The 25,425-nt window shown below is 39.6% G+C and overlaps 1 protein-coding gene across 12 annotated transcripts in view; it reads right to left on the bottom strand.

Moving 5' to 3' along the window:
* The window catches only part of LOC113109166 (plakophilin-4-like), a 55,156-nt gene extending 36,089 nt beyond the window's left edge, over positions 1-19,067 (bottom strand). For 3 of the 12 annotated variants that reach the window (XM_026272768.1, XM_026272772.1, XM_026272775.1), the window contains exons 1-4: positions 18,897-19,019; positions 12,055-12,154; positions 11,649-11,903; positions 6,827-6,927 (exon numbers count right to left, since the gene is read on the bottom strand). In XM_026272768.1, coding sequence (XP_026128553.1) covers positions 6,827-6,927; positions 11,649-11,662 — 115 coding nt within the window. In that variant the 5' untranslated portion in view covers positions 11,663-11,903; positions 12,055-12,154; positions 18,897-19,019. Of the gene's footprint in view, positions 1-4,213; positions 4,424-6,826; positions 6,989-11,648; positions 11,904-12,054; positions 12,155-18,896 lie in introns of those variants that run through there. The other 9 variants (XM_026272767.1, XM_026272771.1, XM_026272774.1 and 6 more) reach the window with 7 other exon arrangements.
* Between the last annotated feature and the right edge of the window lie 6,358 nt (positions 19,068-25,425).

The following is a 25,425-nucleotide window of genomic DNA, read 5'->3' as shown; positions in this document are numbered from 1 at the left end:
CAATAATTGTATTTTCATAATCGTTGAAGGCTGATTTTTTTTTTTACCCTAGCATGTGGGTCAGTAATAGACGACAGAATGTGGCATTAAGACTCTGTAACTTGGGAGATTTGACAGACTAGATGCCAGTGTTTTCGGACTATTGTAAAGGTACTGCTGGTACATCAGGAGAGGTTGACTGAAACACAGATCTGATGCCCCTGAGGTGAACAGTGGGTAATGAATCAGTGGAAGTGTGTGTGAGTGAAGCTGGTGGAATGTGTTTCTTCAGAAGAGCAAGTCATAACTCATATCTGCAGCTCTCAATACATACAGCTGTGATCAGAACAGTACGGAAATAAAAGTATTGAAGCAATAATTAAAGGGACAGCTCCCCAAAAATAAAAAAATTCTGTCCTTGACTACTCGCCTTCATGTTGTTCCAAACCTCCTCCGGAACACAAATGAAGATATTTGTGATGAAATCCGAGAGCTTTCTGATCTAGAACATGCAGCAATGCAGCTACCAGGTTCAAAGCCCAGAAAGGTTGTAATAGTTCACGTGACATCAGTTGTAGTTGTTACTACGTTAATTAAAGGATTCAGAGCTGTTAACTTAAAGCTGTTAAGAATACTGCATAAAAGGGGAATAATAGCTCTTCAATCACCAGCGTGTACTGAGAATGAGATTAACAACGACTCTGTCCACAGCTGTAAACATTCAGTTCTTCTCTGGGTTGAGATTGAGTGCTTCTGCTCTTCTGTGTGGATCCCTGAAGGCACTCAGCACTGATCCAGGACAAGGACGTCAGGCTGAGACGATCACACATCAGATATAGTCAAGGACAGAGAAACCATGAACTGCGGTCCTCTCTGACTTCTGCCTGTACGGTTCCTCTAATCTATGAAAACCTGTCATCTAAACAGAACAATTCATGACAAAACAGTTTTTCTGTGTCAGTCTATATCTGCATTTTCTTTTCATCTGGTTTTAGAACTAGTTTCATTCTCCAAGACATTGTCTTAGTTTCTTTTATTTTAGCATGCTGCTACAGGAAGAGTGTATTCACAACCAAACTCTTCATTCAGTTTATATTTAGCTTTTAAATGGTTTTAAAAGACAACTTAAAAGACAATCCTCAGCATTATTGTCTAATGACTATAATTGGATTATATGAAGCAATATTATTGTGTGTACTGTAGATGTTTGTTAATGTTAAAAGCATTAATAATACAATATTATAATCTAGCAGCTGCTTTTTTCTCATCATATTTTGGTAACCAGAGGTCATTACTGTTAAGTTGTGAAGTAATTATCAACATGTGCTAGCAGTCTTCAGCTCTATTCCCAAACTGACGTCTGTTTACACCGAGCTAGTCAGATTGAGATTGGTCTTTTCATTAAAGCAAACATTACAGAAGTCAGAAGTTGTAGAAAACTGAATAGTGTGTTGTCAGTTAACTCCAGAAAGAAAGAGACAGCAGTATTAATGTTCAGTTCAGGCAGAATACACAAATCTCTTCCTAGAAAAGATGCTGAAAAAAGCAGGAATATATTACCCATCTCAGAATGAATTCTGCTGGTCTAGAGCTTGTGGTTGGCCTCATGGAAACTTATGAAAACACAGGCTACAGTAACAGAAGAAGTGAACACGAGCCAGACTGCGCTTCATGAAACCTCCTTCTCCACAGTCAGACGTGTGTGTGTGTGTTTATCAGAGTTCAGTGCTATTCTGATCATCTTGAGCTTGCAACCCTTACTGAAGAGTAGTTCTGAGTCTCACAACAGCATGTCCGGACGCTCAGATTGAAATATCCTGTCAGTGGAGATAGCCTTGCTGACATACAGCGCCGTTCCTCTCAAATCCTCACTCCAGGACCTCGATCCTGCCCCCCTCTTTCTCCCACTTCACTTCCTGTCAGTTCTGTCCTATTGTGATTTAACTCCACCTTTAACATCCATTCTTCATTCCAGTTCTTAAGACCGTAAGCTGTGGTGAATTCAGCGTGCACTTATTTTAGTCTCTGGCTAGTTCACTACAAAGACAACACTAAACATCAGCGTCATGTAGGGATTCCTCAACAGCTTGTGAAGGCATGGACTCCAGCCAAGATCCCTGGATCTGTTTCCACAGGCACACATGACACACAGACAGAAATCCTGTTAGCTAGTCAACAACAGAGGCAGGAGCGCAGTCCCGCTCTCACAACAGAGCAGACCAAATAAACTCATCTCAAGTGGCATTGAAAGCATGGAAATGCAAACAGAACTGAAGATTTAACTATGTTCAGTGCAGAGTAGCTAATGCGCACATGAAACTCACTAAAGGTGCTAGATGATGTAGCATGATGTAGCATGTAGCATGTAGCAACTCATGGGATAGCACAATCTCTACAGGGTGTGCACTTCAGAATCACAGTGGAAGAAGTAGTTCCTCCAGGTACTTTTTGGTTATGTGTTTACGAATACTATGAATTCAGACATACTACTCTTCATATACTGTTCGTATAGGGAATAAAGTCGGGAATCAGACCTATGCAGATGCAGAGAGATTAATTAGAGTCTATAATAAATATATAACCCATTAGTCTGGGTTTTTATGTAACAATTATTCATCAATATATCAAACTGACACAGGTAGCACAAGATGATGCCTTTTATTTTAGAGATAATCACCTCGTTGCAAAGTATACTGTACAACTTATTTTGGTGTAAGAAATTATCGCTACACATGAGTATCACTATATTTTGTTTGGCAATACTGTATCGATTTTAAAAAATGTAATATATAAAAAAATAATAATAAATAAATAATACAAGGTTCATGGCAGTTGTTTCGTTTTGAGTTTATTTCACAGCTGTTACATGGCAGTCTTCACCTCTGAACAAATCCTGAGTGACAGGAAATACTAGTATTACTATTAGAGCACGCCACTAATGTTAGCGTTAATGTAGTTCGCTGCTAATAATGGAGGGTGAAATAACTGTCCCAGTTCATGTGTCGGTGTACAAAACTGAAGAGACATTTAGTCTTTTTTGGTAACGTCCACCGTGGGATTGTGGCGCTAGCGCAGCCTCGGTTCAGCCGCTTGCCTTGACCCGTGTAAAGAGACTCGCGGGGCACAGCTATAGGCGGGGGGGTCACCCTGCGGCTGCAGCGGTCTCTCAATTTGGGGGTGTTTTATGCAGTTGGTGTGGTGCTCGTGTTGCCGTTTTCAACAGCGGTAAACTTAGTTTGATGTTTTACATTCATTAGACATTCGTGTTTGTTTTGAGCACAAACTAAGATAGATAGTCATAAATCTATGCCCTTTATGTTGCAAAAGGCTTAATTTCTAGGGGGTAAAAGGTTAAAAAAATGTTACCCATTTAAATTAAACAATTTAACTACGTGACATTTTAATATAAAGCCAATACTAAAATGTTCAGAAAAATATCCCTGTTATTTTTTTAATTACCGTTTCATGTGTTTTATATTAATTTTACAACTTTTAATGTATGCAATAATATAAACTCATTAAATGACAACACCATTTGATCTAAAGGTATCGAACCCACTGTAAAATATACAGATTATTATTCAGTATAATGCAAAAAGCTTAGTTTTTCAGATTATGCCTTTATTGTTTTTATAGTGTTTTATTTTATTAAAAAAATCCTGCAAGCACTTTAATTTATCCCCCTTTACTCGTACTGCACAAACAGTGGTTCAATAACGTTGAATGTTACAGGGACTGATTATAACAAATGCAGGTCCCACCGTGTTCTGGTTAAACAATTATTATTTATTGCTAAGGTTTGCATATGGTGGTGTTCTGACAGCTTTCCTTACAATATATACTATTCCTAAAATAAGAAATATCCCAATTGCCTTGCTTACAGTATCGCAGTGTATCGCAACATATCGTATTGCAACCCATGTATCGTGATACGTATCGTATCGCCAGATTCTTGGCAATAAACAGCCCTACAACTCATATAGTGCACATATGCACGTGTCTACCGCAGGTGACCCACTCAACGGCAGCAAACACACACCAACACTAATAAAACAACGGACCTCACACAATAACCATTACTATAACACTCATTTAAATCAAATAGCAATATATCACATTCTGCAACAGCGCTGATTTAGGTAAAAAAAAATCTACTCCACAAACCTCAGGGCAAAAGCATTAGGAAACATGAGAAGAAAACAAGAAAACCCAGTAAAGAGCACAACAGACTGACTGTGACATCACTGATCCCATCCTTCAGCCAGCTGTACAGTCCCAGGAGAAGCTGTTCCTCTCGCTCTCGCTCTCGCTCCTTCACTGGTGTAACGGCTGGACGGCCCTCAACCGTCTAGACTCAATCTAACAAGCTTCTCTTGTTCTCTCCTCTCCTTTACTTTTACTTTGAGCGAGTTCTTCAACAAAATGAGTGCAAGTTTCCAGGAAATCCCTTTAAAGGAAGAGGAAATGACACTGCCAGGTATTCTCCAATAGAGATTTATTTCCTGTTGACACTAGTCAACAATAGCATTTGGCATCGTGCCATAAAGAGAGTGACCTTTCTCTCAGCTTTTAAAATCTGGTATAAAATAACAACTGCTTATCTTGATCCATGTTTCGTAGTAATATTCTTACTTGGGACGTGATTAACCCTGGATAGTCAGGTTTTGTCATTTCACACTGTACACCGTGAACCCAGGTTAACTTTTTTTAGTATTGTTATTATTGGGGACAAGCCTCTAATGTGTCTTCTCTTCTTCTTTGTCATTCTCTTGAACCGCTTGCAGGAAAGTGATGTAATTGAACCCAGAGATAGAGGACAGTGTCAATATTAAACAGACTAACTCACTCTCCACCATCAGGCCGAACTGAAACCATTCTGTTTTTGTTACGCACCCGCTGGGAAAAAGAAATTTCTATCTTAAAAAGCTGATAAAAACATCACAAGTAATCCACAAATAATAATAATAATAATAATAATAATAAAGGACAAAGCTGTGTGATTGCAATAAGTGTAACTTCAAGATGTTTTAACTTCAAACTGTTGCTTCTTGCCTAAAAAAGTCCATAATTCATACATTTATTTATCTTTGGAGGCTCGCCATGATTTTAAAACTAAATGATTTTCCAAAAGGCTTTGTTGAATAAACATGAGCATGTACTGCACGTTTAATAATAATAATAATTCATTACTTTTATATATTTAAATATCAAAGCGAGACACAGGTGTTTTTATATCGCTGTATTTCTGAAGGAAGACTTGCATGTTATATGCCTGATAACACAGCGTTTGTGAGCGTAGCTCTGCTTCGTTTACTCGGTTTCTCGCGCTTTATGCATTTCCTGCTCGGAAATAATTAATTTGCATTTTCATAAAGTCCACCTGATTTACGCAGCAAACATATTTTGTTTGTTATCAAAAATAATCTACTCTAGAGGGACTTGGCTGTTGTTATTGATTTTATTTTGAAAGTTACCGGCTAAGTTTATAAGCTAAGCATGCGCAGTAACGTTTGTTTATGTTGTTGCCGTTGAAACCGTCTATAAGTGCTATAACAAGTAAAAAAGATGAAAATGTGCTCTGAGATGTAGATGAGTTGGTTCTTCATGAACAGATTTGGAGAAATGTAGCTTTAAATCACTTGATCACCAGTGGATCCTCTGCAGTGAATGGGTGCCGTCACTATGAGAGTCCAAACATCTGATCCACAAGTAACCACATGACTCCAGTTGATCAATTAATGGCTTGTGAAGCAACAAGCTAAAACAATACAAAAACTCAATTTATATTTTTTTGCTTTCAGTCCGACCGATTGCCGCCGTGAGAGGGCGCTCTGTGCTGCTCAGATCTCCTGTAGTCTACACTGAAAACACAAGAGCGCCCTCTCGCGGCTGGAGACGGTAATGTTTTCTCTTGGGTCTTGGGTCTAAATAAATGCGACTTATAGGCCGAAAAATATGGTAATACTTCTGCACAGTGTTTCTCTATTTACAACAGAAATGTGAATTCTGCCGGTATTCAGACGGTTTAATGCAGACAGATACGGATTCGGGCTAGAATTGATGTATGCGATGTTTTGTTGTTGACATTTCTAATGGTAAACACAGCCATGTTGAAGCCTGCAGTACATGTTTTGCATTATGGCAGTCCACTCTGTTTATTGTTTTCCTGAAATTCATGCAATAAAAATGTTTTTGACAAAGATTTTAATTTGTTGGTGGTCTATAGCCTGCATCAAAAGGAGGTTTGCAATGATGCGCCGAAGGCACGGGTTGAAGACCCAGTCAGTGACATCACGATATGCTAATTTGTTTAAATTCATACCTACATAATCACCATCACCAAAATGTTACTTTTTTTTTTACATTGAAAACTTAAAAAAAAAATAATAATAATACAGACCTACCTACCGACCCTTTTAAAAAAATATATTACTGTTACTGCAAACCAAAATATTTTTAAGGATGGCCTGAGATGAACTGTTTTTCTTCTACAAATCTCTGTTTGTGTTCCACAGAAGAGATACAGGTGTTTACACCTGGGGGTGATTAACTGCATCTGTTGGGTTGGATTTGGATTTCAAGGCTATTCTGAGATACATGTGGCTCATACTTCTCAGGTCTGAAAAATACAGCAAAAAATCTGGAAAATGTTTATGTTGTCTGAAGAAGTACCCTACAAGCAATATCTTGCAATATCTTTAAGCAAATGTTTTTCAATCTAGAAGATATTTCAGTATTTCTTTCTCATTATTTACTCAAACCATTCATGACTTTCCTGCTTCTGTGAAACACAGTTTTGGTTCCCACTGACAAAACTGAAGAGAAGGTGTGTGAAGAAGGTTGTTACCTGTTCTTTGACAGAAGCCAGGATATTGGTGGCAGTGCTGTTCGGTGATGTCACAGCAGCTTCCTGTGAGCCGGCGCTTGACTTCAGAGCTGGCATTCCTCCTGTCAACACACAGCACATCCACACCAGTCTACTGAAGAGCTGCTCCAACCCAACAAACATCTGGTGTAAACATTCAGTTAAACAGAGACCATGGATTGCTACAGAGCCAGACAGTACTGTAGAGCTGAAAACACTTATGGAGGAAGTCAGAAACAAGTGAAGACACATTCATCTGCTTCTGTCCTTCAGTGTGTTGGCCTTGCTGGTGTCTGCACTGATATCAGCTCCTGAACATGCTGAATCAGTGTTTGTGCTCCCGGAGCGTCTAAGAAGTGACGTACTGTGCTCAGACGGTGGCTGCTGTTTTTAGGGAATGATGTTTAAACGATTATGTTTTCAGACGCCACATTTATCAACATACGATCACTGGTACGATGAGACTGGCGGTAAACAAGCGTTTCATGAATAACACGTGAACTCTCTGTCTGTGAACACGGATCTGTGTTAGTTTTAGTTAGTGCCAGGACTATCTTAAATCTAACTCTGACTGGATTCGTCATACACACCTGGGATTGCTGGAGGGCGAGTAAAATACAGACAACTCTTCGTTTGTGGGTGAACTAACCCTTGTTAAGTCGTGATGTAAGGAGTGCTGTCTCCTGGTTTCACCGGAGGATACTCCTCAACAGCTGCGGATCAGCATTTATTCATGTTTAGCCCAGGTTAGGAAAAGCCCTACGCTCACAGCATCCAGACACAAACACTGAATGATTTACAGATGAATCACTGTCTGGCCATCTGGGACCCGTGTGGAAATAAAGGTTATAGTTTCTCTGCAGTATTAGACCGAGCGTTTGGAACAGGAAGTGATGTCAGACTTTACTCAGGCGGGCTGCCCAGGTATATATGGACCAACACTTTTGCTTTATCAAAAGCAAATGGATCAGTTAACTAGTGTTAAATCACAGAATGAGATGTGTTATGTGTGCTAATGCTAGTGAGGTTTCAGTAGAAGAGTCCCGGTGTATCTCAGGCTAGTTTAAAACAGCTATCACCACAAATATACTTCAGACCGGAGAAGCACTGCCATGTGACATCAGACTTAACCAGCGGATTACAAACACACTATTAACCCTTTACATCAGCAACGCATCCATTACACTTGTGTTTTTCTGCTGTGTGTTAATCTTTATGAGGTTTATTTCTCATCTTCTCTCATTGTATCTCACAGACCAGATTGAGTCCCAGACTAGGGTTGTTTAACCTGACAGACACTCACATATCTTTAACATATTTGTGCGCCATTGATTTGTCTTAAGATACACACACAAGTAAGTTTTTTTTTTTTCAAAGGCACGTTTATAAAAGGAACTTAAATATCCTAATTGAACTATGGCCTAATCCTGTCTTAACCTAACCCTGCCTGTAAAACCAGGCTTTAGTCTTTAAACATAACAACCTGATACAAGAGCTTGGGTTTACTGATGAACAGCTTTTAAAGTCATTTATTTCAAAGTCATCAACATCCTGTTTGAGGAGCTTGAAGAGCTGAGGTTAAGTGACCTCTGTCGTGAGGTCAGCTGGACACAAACGAGAAAGTTGTGCTGTTACTGAACACACACACGTGACAAACCTTAAATCTCTGATTTCAAACAACGCTGCACTGCATTTAGTTGGCCGTTATGTTGTATTAAAGTCATATTCACTGTGTTACCTGGACTTCTGCAGACTGCATGATTTCAGGAGTCCTGTAAGATCATTACAAATCACACTGTGCAACATGGAGCTAATAAACCTGGGTAAGACGTGCTGAACCCTCTACACATTCCTTAGACATATAATCACTATTGGCTAATACATTTTCAGTTTACTCGCCAGACTGATATACTACTTTATAGAGTTTTTCAGATTCCGATACTAGTATTGGAAATATCTCCGATACCACAACAAATTCTGGCATCGGCGAGTACATGAACCCATATAACAAACGCCTCAGATGTAAAGTTATTCGCTTTCAAAGTGATGCCAGAATGAATGGGAGCTCAATGGGATGCTAACGCAAGTGAAGTTCTGCAACAAGATGGCGGCACCAGGCCGACTTCAACTTCTGGTCGACTTCCTTGCCGCCTGGTTATGACCACTAGCTTTGCCTAACCGCTGCACGGTTCTTCTTCACTGCTCAGAATGCATTGCAAACACAGGAAGTTGTGCTGTGTTGCCACAAGCAACCCCCGTTTAGAGCGGGCGCAGATGCGCGGGAGCTCGCTGTTTTGTAATCTCTGCCGTGTGTCACTATATGAGGACACGAACACATAAACCGTCACTTCATGAGAATTTACCGTTTCATTTGAGAAAACGGTCATATCATAAACACAGACACTCAAAGATCTTCATGGCAGCCCATCAAAATAAGTGTTCAGTTTAACATGAGTACATTGACAATATATTACGCTACTGTTGTAGCCTACAGTCGATTTAGCTAGTCTCTATGTAGTAATAATAATACCTCTCTATTAACAAAAATAATTATGCCTCGACGGTTCCATGTTTTGCAGTTTTTTATACAGTTGTATTGTAAAACTAAAATACCTTTTTTAGTTTGCGGTGTTCGATTTTTGGCTTGATCTCAAGTTCTTTTTCGCTTAAGAAAATAAATAATACTTTCAAATTCATGTCAGATAATAAAAATACTGTAATGAATGCAGTAGTTCACCATGTATTTGTTCATGTTTTATTACGGGATCAGTCTGAAGCACACCATAAAATAATTCTAGCAGTTTACACCGGACTAGTAGTATATACAACATACAGATACACACCCAGGTATCGGATCAGTACTCTGTATCGGCTGATACCCTGAGCCCAGGTATCGGAATCGGTATCGGGAAGAGAAAAAGGGTATTGGAACATCTCTACTATTTTACACACACACACACACACACACAGACACACACACACACACACACACACACACACACACACACATCTTTGTAAAATGGCACAGCTTTTTAAATCTTAGCTTCTTAATCAGTCAGTCAAGCATTATATTATGGCATTAAGCACTATTTAATGATAGTACTTTAGTGATTAGAACTAAAACTTGATAACCATGTATGAATGCATATTTGTCATTTTAACTGAACTTAAGACTGCTGGTGATGCTTAAGATATTGTTGGTCATTCAGGGTTTCTGTAAAAAAAAAAAAAGTAATAGATCATATTAATTATTATTAAAACTAATTCTACTACATTCTAGCAATATACAATGCACTATGGATTGATGAGCTGCTGGGTTCATGAATATTAATCACATTGTCTCCGTTCGGTCGAACTGATTGGCTGAAATCAAAACAGGAATGGTACTAGGGCTGTCACTTTTAGTTAGAAAATCGATTGCACAATTGATCGGACCAACCAAAAAAAGTTTCGAAAATGAAAATAGGTAATCGATTTTAACCAAATATGTACACTATTAATTTTAAAAGAATTAAACAATTAAAAAATATAGATGTAACAAAACTCACAACCAAGCAGAAAATGAAAATAAAGAATTCTGAAAGAGCAGTATGCATTGTGAAACTAGACAGAAAATACCAGCAATTTTACGCCGATAAGACCCAGTGACATCGAAAGCGACCGCTTATGCTGCGTTCACAACAAACACGAATATAGCGTCTGGGGCGAATGATTTCAATGTTAAGTCAATGTAAAGACACGTTTACATGCGTCTGGAGGGGGGGCGCGGGACCATTGCAAGCTGACAGCAAATTTTTTTCAGCAGGGTAATGATACTCATACTGTGCTGCACATTATTGACAATACTAAGCTGAAGCTTGACTTTGCAAATTTAAAAATCGCAAATCAAATCGCAATATCGGTCAAAAAAAAACACAATTAGATATTTTCCCCATATCACACAGCCCTAACACACACACACACACACACACACGCGCGCGCGCTTTAAGAGCAGGAGAGAGACAGAGGTTTCTCCAGAAATGGCTGTAAAGCAGCGCTGAGCTCACAAATGCTGCTTTATCAGACATTACATGCAAGATGAAATGAAAATGACATTGAACATTTTCTAAATACAGTCGGCTACCTCATGAAATACAGTGATATAAAAACACTCGCACCGGTTTTTGATTTTGAAATGTGCCTTTTGTAAAATCTATGTGTGTCGATCAGTTTTGATATTGTGGCGGCCGTCACAAATAAATCAATGTGTGCGAAACCCTGCAATCCTCCTTTTTTTTTAAAAAGGACTATTTCTTTACTTGTGGAAAAATAGCAATGATATAGAATAAGATGATATCTAAAGTATTACGTTTTTTTTTTTAAGCTAATGGAATAATAGCTATACAAATATAGGTAGCCGTCATAAAATTCATATCAGTCAACCATGAAACATCCAGGCCATTTACGCCTCTGAATGCAACACTTTTTAAATGGGTCCTTCACAAAAACATTCCCACACGATGCTTGGATGCTTCTCTCAAACAACATATTGACTGTGACAGAGAACAGTGAAACATTATAATATCTGTAGTCAGCTTTTGCCTTGCAGCTCTCCTCACACAAAGTCAATCCATTTTCCAACTTCAATAAAACATTTTAAAAAAGTCAGCAGTGAGGAGAAAACGTTATAGGCCTATTCTTTTCTACTGAATGGTCACATGTGCAGAGAAGCAGCATTACTACAGCAGCAAACACAAAGAAACAACGCTTCAGAGGAACTTTAACCTCGGAGACACATGCACCGATGTCTGGGAAGAGCAAGTACCTGAACGCCGTCATTTGTTTGATCACAAATCTCAGTAGAAATCCAGTTATGAGCAAAAGGTCTTAAATTCCCATGAACTCTTCTGAGGTGAGGATGTGGAGGTCGAGATGAAGGGTAGCCTTTCCACAGGACAGAACGAGGAAAAGAAAGACTGAAGGAGGCCCAGCTGAAAACATTCAACTTTGTCTGACACACCCAGAGGCTTTGGAAGGGATCCCAGCTCTAAATGTTCCCGTTTGCATCAGACACAACACGCTTTACAAAAAGAGAGAGAAGGAGAGAGAAAGAGAAACCCAACATGTAAGCACACGCACACTCACAAACTACAATAAACACAGCAGGAAAACAGCCTTCTAGGTGTTCAGAGTCAAATGCTACAAGATTCCCAGCTCAGAGCAGGTCTTACCGCTCTCTTTCTGAGGAAAGTCTTCAGATAGCACTTAACCTTTCATGGGCAGGACCTGAGGAAGCTGTGTCACTCCGTACACACAGGAGTGTTTCTCAACCTGCATGACACACACACACACACACGACGGCCTGTTTAGAGTTACACATCATGGAATCTAACGTCAGCTTTTCTTATCTTTGTTAAATGATAAAAAGAGCTAATATAGACATGATTCAGACCATGATTTACTTGCATGGTTATTACATTGAAAACACCCTACCCTAAACACCACAACTTGACCCCAAAGAACTAGTTAATTATAGACCAATCTCGAATCTCCCTTTTCTGTCCAAGATACTAGAAAAGGTGGTATCCTCACAATTATATTCCTTCATAGAGAAAAATGATATATGTGAGGATTTCCAGTCAGGATTTAGACCGTATCATAGTACTGAGACTGCTCTCCTTAGAGTTACAAATGATCTGCTCTTATCATCTGATCGTGGGTGTATCTCTCTACTAGTTTTATTGGATCTTAGTGCTGCGTTTGACACAATTGACCACAACATTCTTTTGCATTGACTGGAACACATTTTTGGCATCAGTGGAAGTACATTAGCATGGTTTAAATCGTACTTATATGACCGCCATCAGTTCGTAGCAGTGAATGAAGAAGTATCATATCGATCTCAAGTGCAGTATGGAGTACCTCAAGGCTCAGTACTAGGGCAGCTACTCTTCACGCTTTATATGTTACCCTTGGGAGATATCATCAGGAAACATGGTGTTAGCTTTCACTGTTATGCTGATGATACTCAGCTCTATATTTCTTCGCGGCCCGGTGAAACACACCAATTTGAAAAACTAATGGTATGCATAGTCGATATAAAAAATTGGATGTGTTAATTATAGGACCTAAAAACTCTGCTTGTAATAACCTAGAACACTGTCTCAGACTTGATGGCTGCTCTGTCAATTCTTCGTCATCAATTAGGAACCTAGGTGTGCTATTCGATCGCAATCTTTCCTTAGAAAGCCACGTTTCTAGCATTTGTAAAACTGCATTTTTCCATCTAAAAAATATATCTAAATTACAGCCTATGCTCTCAATGTCAAATGCAGAAATGTTAATCCATGCATTTATGACTTCAAGGTTAGATTATTGTAATGCTTTATTGGGTGGCTGTTCTGCACGCTTAGTAAACAAACTACAGCTAGTCCAAAATGCAGCAGCAAGAGTTCTTACTAGAACCAGGAAGTATGACCATATTAGCCCGGTCCTGTCCACACTGCACTGGCTGCCTATCAAACATCGTATAGATTTTAAAATATTGCTTATTACTTATAAAGCCCTGAATGGTTTAGCACCTCAGTATTTGAATGAGCTCCTTTTACATTATAATCCTCTACGTCCGCTACGTTCTCAAAACTCAGGCAATTTGATAATACCTAGAATATCAAAATCAACTGTGGGCGGCAGATCCTTTTCCTATTTGGCTCCTAAACTCTGGAATAACCTACCTAACATTGTTCGGGAGGCAGACACACTCTTGCAGTTTAAATCTAGATTAAAGACCCATCTCTTTAACCTGGCATACACATAACATACTAATATGCTGTTAATATCCAAATCCGTTAAGGGATTTTTAGGCTGCATTAATTAGGTAAACCAGAACCAGAAACACTTCACATAACACCCGATGTACTTGCTACATCATTAGAAGAATGGCATTTACGCTAATATTAGTCTGTTTCTCTCTTGTTCCGAGGTCACCGTAGCCACAAGATCCAGTCTGTATCCAGATCAGAGGGTCACTGCAGTCGCCCAGATCCAGTACGTATCCAGACCAGATGGTGGATCAGCACCTAGAAAGGACCTCTACATCCCTGAAAGACAGCGGAGACCAGGACAACTAGAGCCCAGATACAGATCCCCTGTAAAGACCTTGTCTCAGAGGAGCACCAGGACAAGACCACAGGAAACAGATGATTCTTCTGCACAATCTGACTTTGCTGCAGTCTGGAATTGAACTACTGGTTTCGTCTGGTCAGAAGAGAACTGGCCCCAACTGAGCCTGGTTTCTCCCAAGGTTTTTTTCTCCATTCTGTCACCGATGGAGTTTCGGTTCCTTGCCGCTGTCGCCTCTGGCTTGCTTAGTTGGGGTCACTTCATCTACAGCGATATCATTGACTTGATTGCAAATTATTTAAACTGAACAATTTAAACTGAACAAAGATGACATCACTGAATTCAATGATGAACTGCCTTTAACTATCATTTTGCATTATTGACACACTGTTTTCCTAATGAATGTTGTTCAGTTGGAATGTATTTTGTTTAAAGCGCTATATAAATAAAGGTGACTTGACACCCTAACTCCACAGGTCAGTAGGCTACTAGAGTTAGACTTTGAGAGGTGTTTTCAGCAATACATTTCAAACATTCATATCAACGATTTCCTGAATTGTAACACTGTAAAAACAATGGAGAAAAACCTCCCCTAGAGTGGACACGTGACGCTTGGACTCCTGGAGCAGATGTCAGCCAGCAGCTAAAGCTCAGGTCATCAATCACAGGGCGATCAACACACTGTCATGAGCTGAAACAGCTCTTATAATATAACGACAAAGATTCTCAGAGCTGATGCTAAACGGACGTCTCACAGTTTTTATCATTCAGTGTTCTAGACAGCTGACCACACAACTCACTTCATGGAAAAGCCACATCATTTTCAAAACGCCCATATTGTGGTGTAAAGTGTAGATTTAAAGAGTTTTTATCTTGAAATGTAATGTTGATATTAGAAGTTAGATGACCCTGTCACCTTTTTATTTTTTACAGTTACCGCGCAATAATTGTATTTTCATAATCGTTGAAGGCTGATTTTTTTTTTTTACCCTAGCATGTGGGTCAGTAATAGACGACAGAATGTGGCATTAAGACTCTGTAACTTGGGAGATTTGACAGACTAGATGCCAGTGTTTTCGGACTATTGTAAAGGTACTGCTGGTACATCAGGAGAGGTTGACTGAAACACAGATCTGATGCCCCTGAGGTGAACAGTGGGTAATGAATCAGTGGAAGTGTGTGTGAGTGAAGCTGGTGGAATGTGTTTCTTCAGAAGAGCAAGTCATAACTCATATCTGCAGCTCTCAATACATACAGCTGTGATCAGAACAGTACGGAAATAAAAGTATTGAAGCAATAATTAAAGGGACAGCTCCCCAAAAATAAAAAAATTCTGTCCTTGACTACTCGCCTTCATGTTGTTCCAAACCTCCTCCGGAACACAAATGAAGATATTGTTGATGAAATCCGAGAGCTTTCTGATCTAGAACATGCAGCAATGCAGCTACCAGGTTCAAAGCCCAGAAAGGTTGTAATAGTTCACGTGACATCAGTTGTAGTTGTTACTACGTTAATAAAAGGATTCAGAGCTGTTAACTTGGCACATGGAGCGTACAAAGAATACTGCATAAAAGGGGAATAATAGCTCTTCAATCACCAGCGTGTACTGAGAATGAGATTAACAATGACTCTGTCCACAGCTGTAAACATTCAGTTCTTCTCTGGGTTGAGATTGAGTGCTTCTGCTCTTCTGTGTGGATCTCTGAAGGCACTCAGCACTGATCGAGGACAAGGACGTCAGGCTGAGACGATCACACTTCAGATATAGTCAAGGACAAAGAAACCATGAACTGCGGTCCTCTCTGACTTCTGCCTGTACGGTTCCTCTAATCTATGAAAACCTGTCATCTAAACAGAACAATTCATGACAAAACAGTTTTTCTGTGTCAGTCTATATCTGCATTTTCTTTTCATCTGGTTTTAAAACTAGTTTAACTCTCCAAGACATTGTCTTAGTTTTCTTTTATTTTAGCATGCTGCTACAGGAAGAGTGTATTCACAACCAAACTCTTCATTCAGTTTATATTTAGCTTTTAAATGGTTTTAAAAGACAACTTAAAAGACAATCCTCAGCATTATTGTCTAATGACTATAATTGGATTATATGAAGCAATATTATTCTGTGTACTGTAGATGTTTGCTGATGTTAAAAGCATTAATAATACATTATTATAATCTAGCAGCTGCTTTTTTCTCATCATATTTTGGTAACCAAAGGTCATTACTGTTAAGTTGTGAAGTAATTATCAACATGTGCTAGCAGTCTTCAGCTCTATTCCCAAACTGACGTCTGTTTACACCGAGCTAGTCAGATTGAGATTGGTCTTTTCATTAAAGCAAACATTACAGAAGTCAGAAGTTGTAGAAAACTGAATAGTGTGTTGTCAATAAACTCCAGAAAGAAAGAGACAGCAGTATTAATGTTCAGTTCAGGCAGAATACACAAATCTCTTCCTAGAAAAGATGCTGAAAAAAGCAGGAACATATTACCCATCTCAGAATGAATTCTGCTGGTCTAGTGCTTGTGGTTGGCCTCATGGAAACTTATGAAAACACAGGCTACAGTAACAGAAGAAGTGAACACGAGCCAGACTGCGCTTCATGAAACCTCCTTCTCCACAGTCAGACGTGTGTGTGTGTGTGTGTTTATCAGAGTTCAGTGCTATTCTGATCATCTTGAGCTTGCAACCCTTACTGAAGAGTAGTTCTGAGTCTCACAACAGCATGTCCGGACGCTCAGATTGAAATATCCTGTCGTCGCAGATAGCCTTGCTGACATACAGCGCCGTTCCTCTCAAATCCTCACTCCAGGACCTCGATCCTGCCCCCCTCTTTCTCCCACTTCACTTCCTGTCAGTTCTGTCCTATTGTGATTTAACTCCACCTTTAACATCCATTCTTCATTCCAGTTCTTAAGACCGTAAGCTGTGGTGAATTCAGCGTGCACTTATTTTAGTCTCTGGCTAGTTCACTACAAAGACAACACTAAACATCAGCGTCATGTAGGGATTCCTCAACAGCTTGTGAAGGCATGGACTCCAGCCAAGATCCCTGGATCTGTTTCCACAGGCACACATGACACACAGACAGAAATCCTGTTAGCTAGTCAACAACAGAGGCAGGAGCGCAGTCCCGCTCTCACAACAGAGCAGACCAAATAAACTCATCTCAAGTGGCATTGAAAGCATGGAAATGCAAACAGAACTGAAGATTAAACTATGTTCAGTGCAGAGTAGCTAATGCGCACATGAAACTCACTAAAGGTGCTAGATGATGTAGCATGCTAATAACATATCCATTACGTCATTGGGTTGTATTTGCATTTTGGCTAGTATCACTCCGTTTCATCTGTTTGCTTCTCTCCTACTGTACTTCAATATCGCCCAATTCCAAATTTTTCTGGATTCTGTTTTTTTCTGTTTTTATTTTTCTTGACTGCTTTTTAATAGTAAAAAAAATTATTGTATTAATCAAAAAGCAAGTCTAGTTAAATAAAATCATGAAGCTTACAACTTTTCACATACATTTATTAAAAGTTTAAGAAAAATGTTTAGGGCCCTATGAAATATTGTATTTTTTCTTACCATATTTTCTATTGATACCAGTTTATTTTTTTAGCATGTCTAATTATCTGAATACATAAAACAACTTAATTTATATTTAAATATAAATCAATTACCTCTGAAATTCTGTGCTGTGTATTTACATTTTTCTGGTTATCAACTGAAGGCATAAAACATGAATTTAATTTATCCTTTAACTATTTTATTTTGACGGGTTGCCGTTCAGTTCTGTGCTGTGATGTGATGCTAGTCCAATCAAACAGATGCTCATGAAGGCTCTCTCAGTTTAAGATCTAGATGTTGTTCATGTGTTCACATCCTCATTTAGAGAGACAGCAAGCTGACAGAAATCATTGTGAGCATCACACATGCTTTAGTATGTGTAGAGTTAATGAAACCACGCATCTAAGCATGCAGAACATGCACGATTTACATGCATTTTGACTTTTGTGGCGTAATAAAATTTGACACATTTCGTGACATTCCGTGTTAAACTGTGAATTCCGTTTTAATGACTGGATTCCATGTTTTCTAAAGGGCCCTATATATGGTTTTATCCTGATTAAAGCTTTACTACAGTATGGCATGTTCCCAGGGGCGGAGTTTATTAGGGTTTGTGACATCATGAACCCGGGATGTAACTTGCTATAATCCCTACGAACCGTTTTTGTAGACATTAAAAATGCCAGAATATTAAAAGACATTTAACTTTCAACTTTTTTCAAAATTTTTGCAGATATTGTTTATGCTCAAACAGCAACATTACACACAAACTAACATTAAAAAAAGTGAAATTGCAATCAACCACCCCAAATTTTGAAAAAACATTTTTTTTTTTTTTTTTTTTACTGATGTACTATTCTAGTTATTATGACCAGAAACTTTTTGAACCTATCCTTATCTCAGTACAATTATGCACCATGTCATGGCCAGCGCCAGAGCATGAAAGTATATTAGGTAAGAGTTTGTTTAGTGTTTAGCCCCGCCCCCTGAAACCCTCGCATTCCCGGAATTCCTGCTCAGTGCTCACCTGGCCCTCCTCTCACCTTCAGCAAACACATATTTAGACCACTAACATTACTCTCTGCCCGAGAAACATAAATCACACGATAATGTTAACTATGGAGTCTGTGTGTGGGCTGGCCGAGATAGTCACAGGAGACAGATTAAGACAGCATTAACTTAATATCCTCCTCCTCGTGCACTGACCTCCAACTCCAGCCGTAAAAAAGGAAGATAAAAAACCTTTTGAGAAAACCGCAGTCAACACTCGTAGTTCTGTCGCCTAACGCTAACTCCACTCAACCAGCAGCCAGCTCAAACTTTCCGCATTAAACAAAGTCGCACTTTAGCTTGTCAGTATGCGAATAATAAGGCGTTCTCGTTACCTCTCGGAGCACTAGTTTAATCCAGCCAGATTGTTTCCATATCAAAGCTCGTGGAGAAGAAGTGTTCTTCTGTCGGAGCTCATGAATCCACTGCCATACTCCGCACTCCGGACGAGTGACGTCAGCGCTCGCTGGGATTTGAGCCTCGCACGCCATTGGCTCACACCGAGCAGAGCGGAAGCTGGGTTGGTCGGCTGAGTTGTTGAATTGGCCAGTAAGAGAGGAGAAAACTGTTTCCATGGTTATGGTCGCTCTTTTTGTGATGACTCTGTTGAAATGTTTCTTGGAACTGTCCATTTACAAAGAAATTCTGGCAAGATGTGTTGAGTTTTATCAGGAGTAACTTTATAATGAATGTAGCCTGTTCTGTTTTGAAAGGATGTAGTATTGGCTTTTATTGAGTATGAACAATCTAAAAGGAAACAGTTTTATGCAGTGAATCTGATTTTGCTTCTTGATAAATTTCACATCCACAGAAGATGGAAATATTTAGACTCCAGACATCTCTTTGTTGTTTTTATACAATTATTTTAGCAATACCCTTTTACTGATTCAGTTGTTTCGGAACGAAAAAAAAATTAAATAATTTATCTGTAACTATTTTCCTATCTTTAATGACATGTAAGTCTCACTTTATTTTTCAGGTTGTAATGTATTAAACACCACCTTTTTTTTTCTCTTTTCTTTCTTTTCTTTATTTGTTTTTATTTTTTGTTGTTATTATTTATATTTTTTATTATTTTGTGTATTTTGAGTATTAATAAAACTAATATTAAATAATAAAGTAAATGTTGGACTAAACAGAGAAGAAAAAACAACAACCTTTAAGTTAATAGTTTTTAAAATGCTTTTATGTGTTAGGGCTTAGGTGAGCTGATTGAAGTTATTTTTATTTAAAAGTTGCTAGTATTTTGAGAAACTCAAAGAAAAATGTTTTGATTTGCATAATTAGGTAAATGCATGACTTTATATTCTGCTTCAGTTGAACCAGAGTAAAACTGAGATTATGTATGTTTAGATAGTACAGATTATGTTTAGATAGTTCCACATATTTTGGATCATGGTCTGGCCATGACCAAATAAGGAACTTAGGTGTGGTATTTGACCCAGAGCTGAAATTTGACAAGCAGATTAATGCTGTAGAAAAGAGCTGGGGTTTTTTCCAGATTATATCTACTGCTCGGCTAAAGCATATTCTGTCAAGAAAAGATTTAGGGAAGGTTATTAATGCCTTTGTTTTGTCTCGTCTGTACTATTGCAATGTGTTGTGTGTGGAGTCCTGCCAGACCACTATTTCACGCTTGCAATTAGTTCAGAATGCAGCAGCCAGTGGGTGCTAAGAAAAGTCATCTTTTCTATTTTAGTTTCTCTAAAGAGGCTACCAGTGAACAACAGGATAAAATATAAAACTCTGGTGTATGTTTTAAAGGTCCCCTTCTTCGTGATCCCATGTTTTAAACTTTATTTAGTGTGTAATGTTGTTGTTAGAGTATAAATAATATCTGTAAAGTTCTAAAGCTCAAAGTTCAATGCCAAGCAAGATATTTGATTTAACAGAATTCGCCTACAAAAAACGACCCGTTTGGACTACAACCCTCTAGTTCCTGCAGGAATGATGTCACTAAAACAGTTTTTTTGACTAACATCCGCCCACATGAATTCACAAACAGGGGGCGTGGCCTTGTTGCGCTCCGACGGAGAAGAAGGAAGAGCTGTTTGTTTTTGTCGCCATGTTGTTGAAACGCTGTTTTTTCATCTCCGAGTCCAATCACCTTTGTTTGGGCTTCCCAGGAACGCTGTACTTTGAGTTTAATGGTTACAATTTATGTTTAATTCGGTTCCCGAAAATTATAATGCACATGTAAAACTATGTGCAGCTCAGTTTGCTGAGGACAGCTTCCTCAATCTCAATCAGTTTAATGTCGGATTTGCACAAAGATTATTCTTGAAAGATGGAGCAGTTCCCTCTTTGTCTGGACCACAACCGGTAAGTGTATTTTCTTATTTAAGTTGGTGCGTTTAACAGTTTCTGTAACTTATTACACAAAGAGCAACGCTGTTTAGCTTTGTTAACTAGATGTTAGGGCTGTGCAAAAAAACAAATGCTGTTTTCATGTGCATCTCGTCAGTAAAAACGCTCCTGTGATTATAAATACATCTCCAGCACGTGCGTTCTAGCCCAATCACGTTACCAGGAGGGCAGCCTGCTCTCAGCTGCTGTCGAATCACAGCACAGGAACCGCTGGCCCAATCAGAACTCGTTACGTATTTCTGAAGAGGCTTCATAGAACAAGGAAGTCATCAGCCCGTTTTTGTGACTGTGAAAACAACGGTATACAGATAGGTGAATTGTGTGAAAAATACTGTGTTTTTTTACATGCGAAACATGAACACATGTTATATTGCACATTGTAAACACAATCAAAGCTTCAAAAAAGTGCGTAAAACGGGACCTTTAAAGCAGTGCATGGGTTGGCCCCTGCTTATTTGTCTAAGCTCACTGCTGTTCTTCAAGCACCCAGGTCTCTAAGGCTACGTTCACACCGCAGGGCTTAATGCTTAATTCTGATTTTTTTTTTTAATTAGATTTTTTTGCAAGGCCGTTCACATTTCCAATTAAATGCGACCTTTTGTGATCTGCACAGACACTATTTAAACTGAACAGAGATGACATAACTGAATTCAATGATGAACTGCCTTTAACTATCATTTTGCATGATTGAGACACTGTTTTCCAAATGAATGTTGTTCAGTGCTTTGACGCAATGTATTTTGTTTAAAGCACTATATAAATAATGGTGATTGATTGATTCATTGATCTTCTGTGTGAACGTGAAATGACCCAGAAGTGACCCGCATGCGCAGAAGAGAACTCAACGGTGAACGACGTCACTCGTTGTTATCGGAAGTAGTAAATGTTAAACATAGATGTCAACAACAGTGTAGTCAACAGCGGAGCTCTTTTTGCAATATTAAAGTTATTTTACCAACGGAGCCAGCACAATTACAGTCTTCTCGTTTTAAGAAGAAAATTAAAAAGAAGGTTTTTGGCCATGGCATTTTGTGGAGCAGTGTTAGCAACATCGGTACAGAGAAACGTGTGGGTGCGGAGTCACAGGCAGGAGTGGTGGGATACTGATGTGAGTGGCTCTTCTCGTTCCCGCCTATTTCAACGCATAATTATGGCGTTTGTAGCGTATCAATGATGTACGGGTCGGATACATGTGGCCTGGCCGTTCAGACGGAGATCGCATTTCAAAAGATCGGATACGTATCGGAATCAGGACCACAAACCCAAGTGGCCTGGGTCACATTTGAAAAGATCGGATCTGTGTCGTTTAGACTGTCATGAAAAGATCAGATACAGGTTGCATGGGGGCAAAAAAATCTGAATTGGGTCGTTTCAGCCTGCAGTGTGAACGTAGCCTAAGATCTAATAATAAGTTATTGCTGACTGTCCCTCGTACTCATTTAAAGTTAAAAGCGGATCAGGCCTTTGCTGTTGAGGGACCGAGGCTCTGGAATAGACTTCCTCAGAAACTAAGAAAGGTCATGACTTTAAATGCTTTTAAAATTGAAGTAAAAAATGACTTCTTGTCTTTAGCCTTTGAGAGGGTGGGCTAGGTTTTGTTGCTGATAGGTTGTGTCTTGTTGTGTGTTTTAATGAAGTGTTTTTTTTAATTTTTATTATGGTCTGCAGGTGCAGTTGTAAAGTGCTCTATAAATAAAGTGAATGAATAATATTTTGTTAATCTTGACAGTCGAAACGGATATGAACAATCATGTTTTTTTCTGTATTGTTTGAAGCTGTTCTCTTCACTTCTTAGTTACTTGTTGTAATAATATTAACTTCCTAATCATCGGGAAGAAGGAGGCGGGAACCGGCGGACAATCAAAATGACATTTAATAATTCAAAATAAACACAAAACAGCGCACCAGCCCCTCACGGAAGACTGGTGCGCTCAAATAAAAAGAAAACATAAAATAAGGCCCAGGCCTGGTCCTCTCTCGTCCTTCACTGTCGAATGATTTCCCAATCATTCCGCTGGCCTCACTCCTTGTTCCCACGTCCCTTTAAGTGATTGTGATTAAGTCACAATCAGTTACACAGTGCTTTATGCATTACAGGCTGTGTCAAAACAACTTCACATTAATAACAGTGTTAACAAATTCATCAGTTAAGAAACTACTGGAATTTCAGCTGTAAAGCAGTGACAGTAGTGCCATCAGTTCAATTTAGGTAGGTGGTGTTTCATTTCTGCTCAATAACTTTCAATATTACAGACTCCATTCATTCTAAAACACATGTCCAGTACATCTCAGTAGCTATAAACTAGACAATAGTGTCATTATTCAGTTCAAATCTGTTCAATGTAGATTCGATCCAGTTTAGTAAGTGTGTTGCAAAAAGTTAGTCTTATTATCCAGCTCAAGTTCAAATTCTGATAATGTCAGTGGAGTTAAATAAAAAATATTGATTGTATTTTAAACCTGTCATATATATTGCATTGCTTTTACATTTATACAAAGTCCTACAATAATAATCATGTTTGCATTTTTTCTCCTGAATTATTCAGATGAGTAGCATGTCACAGATAGACTCCGGAGGTCACAGATAGGGTGGTGACAGACAGGTTTATTGTAGAGATATGGTTAATGGCAAAGGCAGAGAATTAACTGAGGTGAGCAAGGAGATTGATGGGGAAACTCAGATTACCAGGTATTGTCGAGGGTGAGTAGATGGCAGGACTGAAGAGGAGCTGGTGGTGATGATCAGAACACACAAACACAGGAACATGAGGACGGGACAAAGTAGACTTGGAGTAATCATTCAGGTAAGTTGCTTAGCATGAGCCATGAGTCTTTTCCACATTGGAGACCAGACAGTGTGTTCGTGTGCTTGGTGTGCTTTTGAACTGTGCTGCTGGTCATCAGTGAATGCCTTGCAGGTGTGGGTGATTAGAACTCCGGTGATTGGGATCGCTGGTGAGTGGGAGAGGCTGGTGTTTCCGTGACAGAACCCCCCTCTCCATGGTCCACTCTTGAGGGCCAAATGCCCTGGCAGAGAAGCCTGAGACAGATGTCTCGGTGGAGAGCCTTACCTTCTGTCCTGGGTGGTATATAGGAGTGGAGGCTCTCCGGATTTCCGCATGATGTTTATATAAAGGACTGCACGTTAGAGATATTGGTGAGCTGAGTCCTAGACCCTCTCACTCTCCTGGAACCAATATATGACCAAGGGAACAGAGTGGGCTGGTAGCAGAGCACGCACTGGAATAGGGTGATATTCATATTGGGCTGATTCTGTGCATACTCGTCCCAGGCATTGAATCGGTTTCATGATTCTGGTGGCTGTGGCAGAAGGTACGGAGGTAGTGCCCTATCTCCTGGATATTCATCTCTGTTTGGTAATTACTCTGAGGGTGGTATCCAGAAGATAGACTTACTGTCACACCTATGAGCGAGAATAAAGATCTCCAAACTCGAGAGATAAATTGGGGACCTCTATCGGATACAATGGTCTTAGGGATTCCAAAAAAAAAAAAACATGGTTAAAGAGTACCTCCGCCATCTCCATGGCAGTTGGAAGTACCAGCCAGCAGTCCTTGGAGAACCTATCCACTGCTACCAGGATACAAGTATTACCATCGGATGCGGGTAAGTCTGTAACAAAATCTACACCTAAGTGTGACCAGGGATGATATGGAGTGGGGAGAGAAAGGAACTTTCCAGCTGGTAAGTGGCATGGTGTTTTGGCCATGGCACATTCCCGGCACCCTCTCACGTTCTGATGTTGTTGGCCATTCCCGGCCACCAGAAGCAATCTTGTAGCACTGAGAGGGTTTGCTTTCATAATGAACAGTACCCAGGGAAGTTCTGGGAAGTGATATCCTCGTCCAGGGTCTATTGAATGGGGCTGACGATCAGGCTTGGCGGGAGGATGGGTTCAGGGTTCTCTGATGGATCATCTGGAGCGTGGATTCTTGAGAGGGCATCCATCTTAGTGTTCTTAGTCCATGGACGATACAAGATAGTGAAGTGGAATCGGGTGAAGATGAGGACCCACTTGGCTTGTCTAGGGTTCAATCTATTGATCTCCCTGAGATACTCAAGATTGCGGTGATCAGTGTAGACCAGAAACGGGTGATGAGCCCCCTCCAGCCAGCATCTCCACTCCTCAAGGGCGAGTTTGATGTCCATAAATTCTCTATTCCCGATGTCATAATTTTGCTCTGACGGGGACAACTTCCTGGAGAAGAAGGCACATGGATGAAGCTGAGGAGGGCTCCCCTGCTGTTGGGACAGGACGGCTCCAACTCCAGATGTTGAGGCATCTACTTCTACAACGAAGGGCTTCTGTGGGTCAGGGTGGACCAGGAGTGAGGCCAAGGTAAAGGCCTGTTGAAGGGTTTCCATGGCGGTAGTGGCTTCAGGTGAGAGAAAAGAGAAACCAGAAAAGAGACTTGGGCATACCCTTCAAGAGGTCAGTGAGTGGGGCTGTGATTGAGCTGTAGTTGATGATGAACC

Source organism: Carassius auratus, chromosome 9 (assembly GCF_003368295.1).
Source record: "Carassius auratus strain Wakin chromosome 9, ASM336829v1, whole genome shotgun sequence".
Lineage (NCBI taxonomy): Eukaryota > Metazoa > Chordata > Actinopteri > Cypriniformes > Cyprinidae > Carassius > Carassius auratus.
Note: the sequence above shows the minus strand (reverse complement) of the source record. Positions and strands in the feature narration are given on the sequence as shown.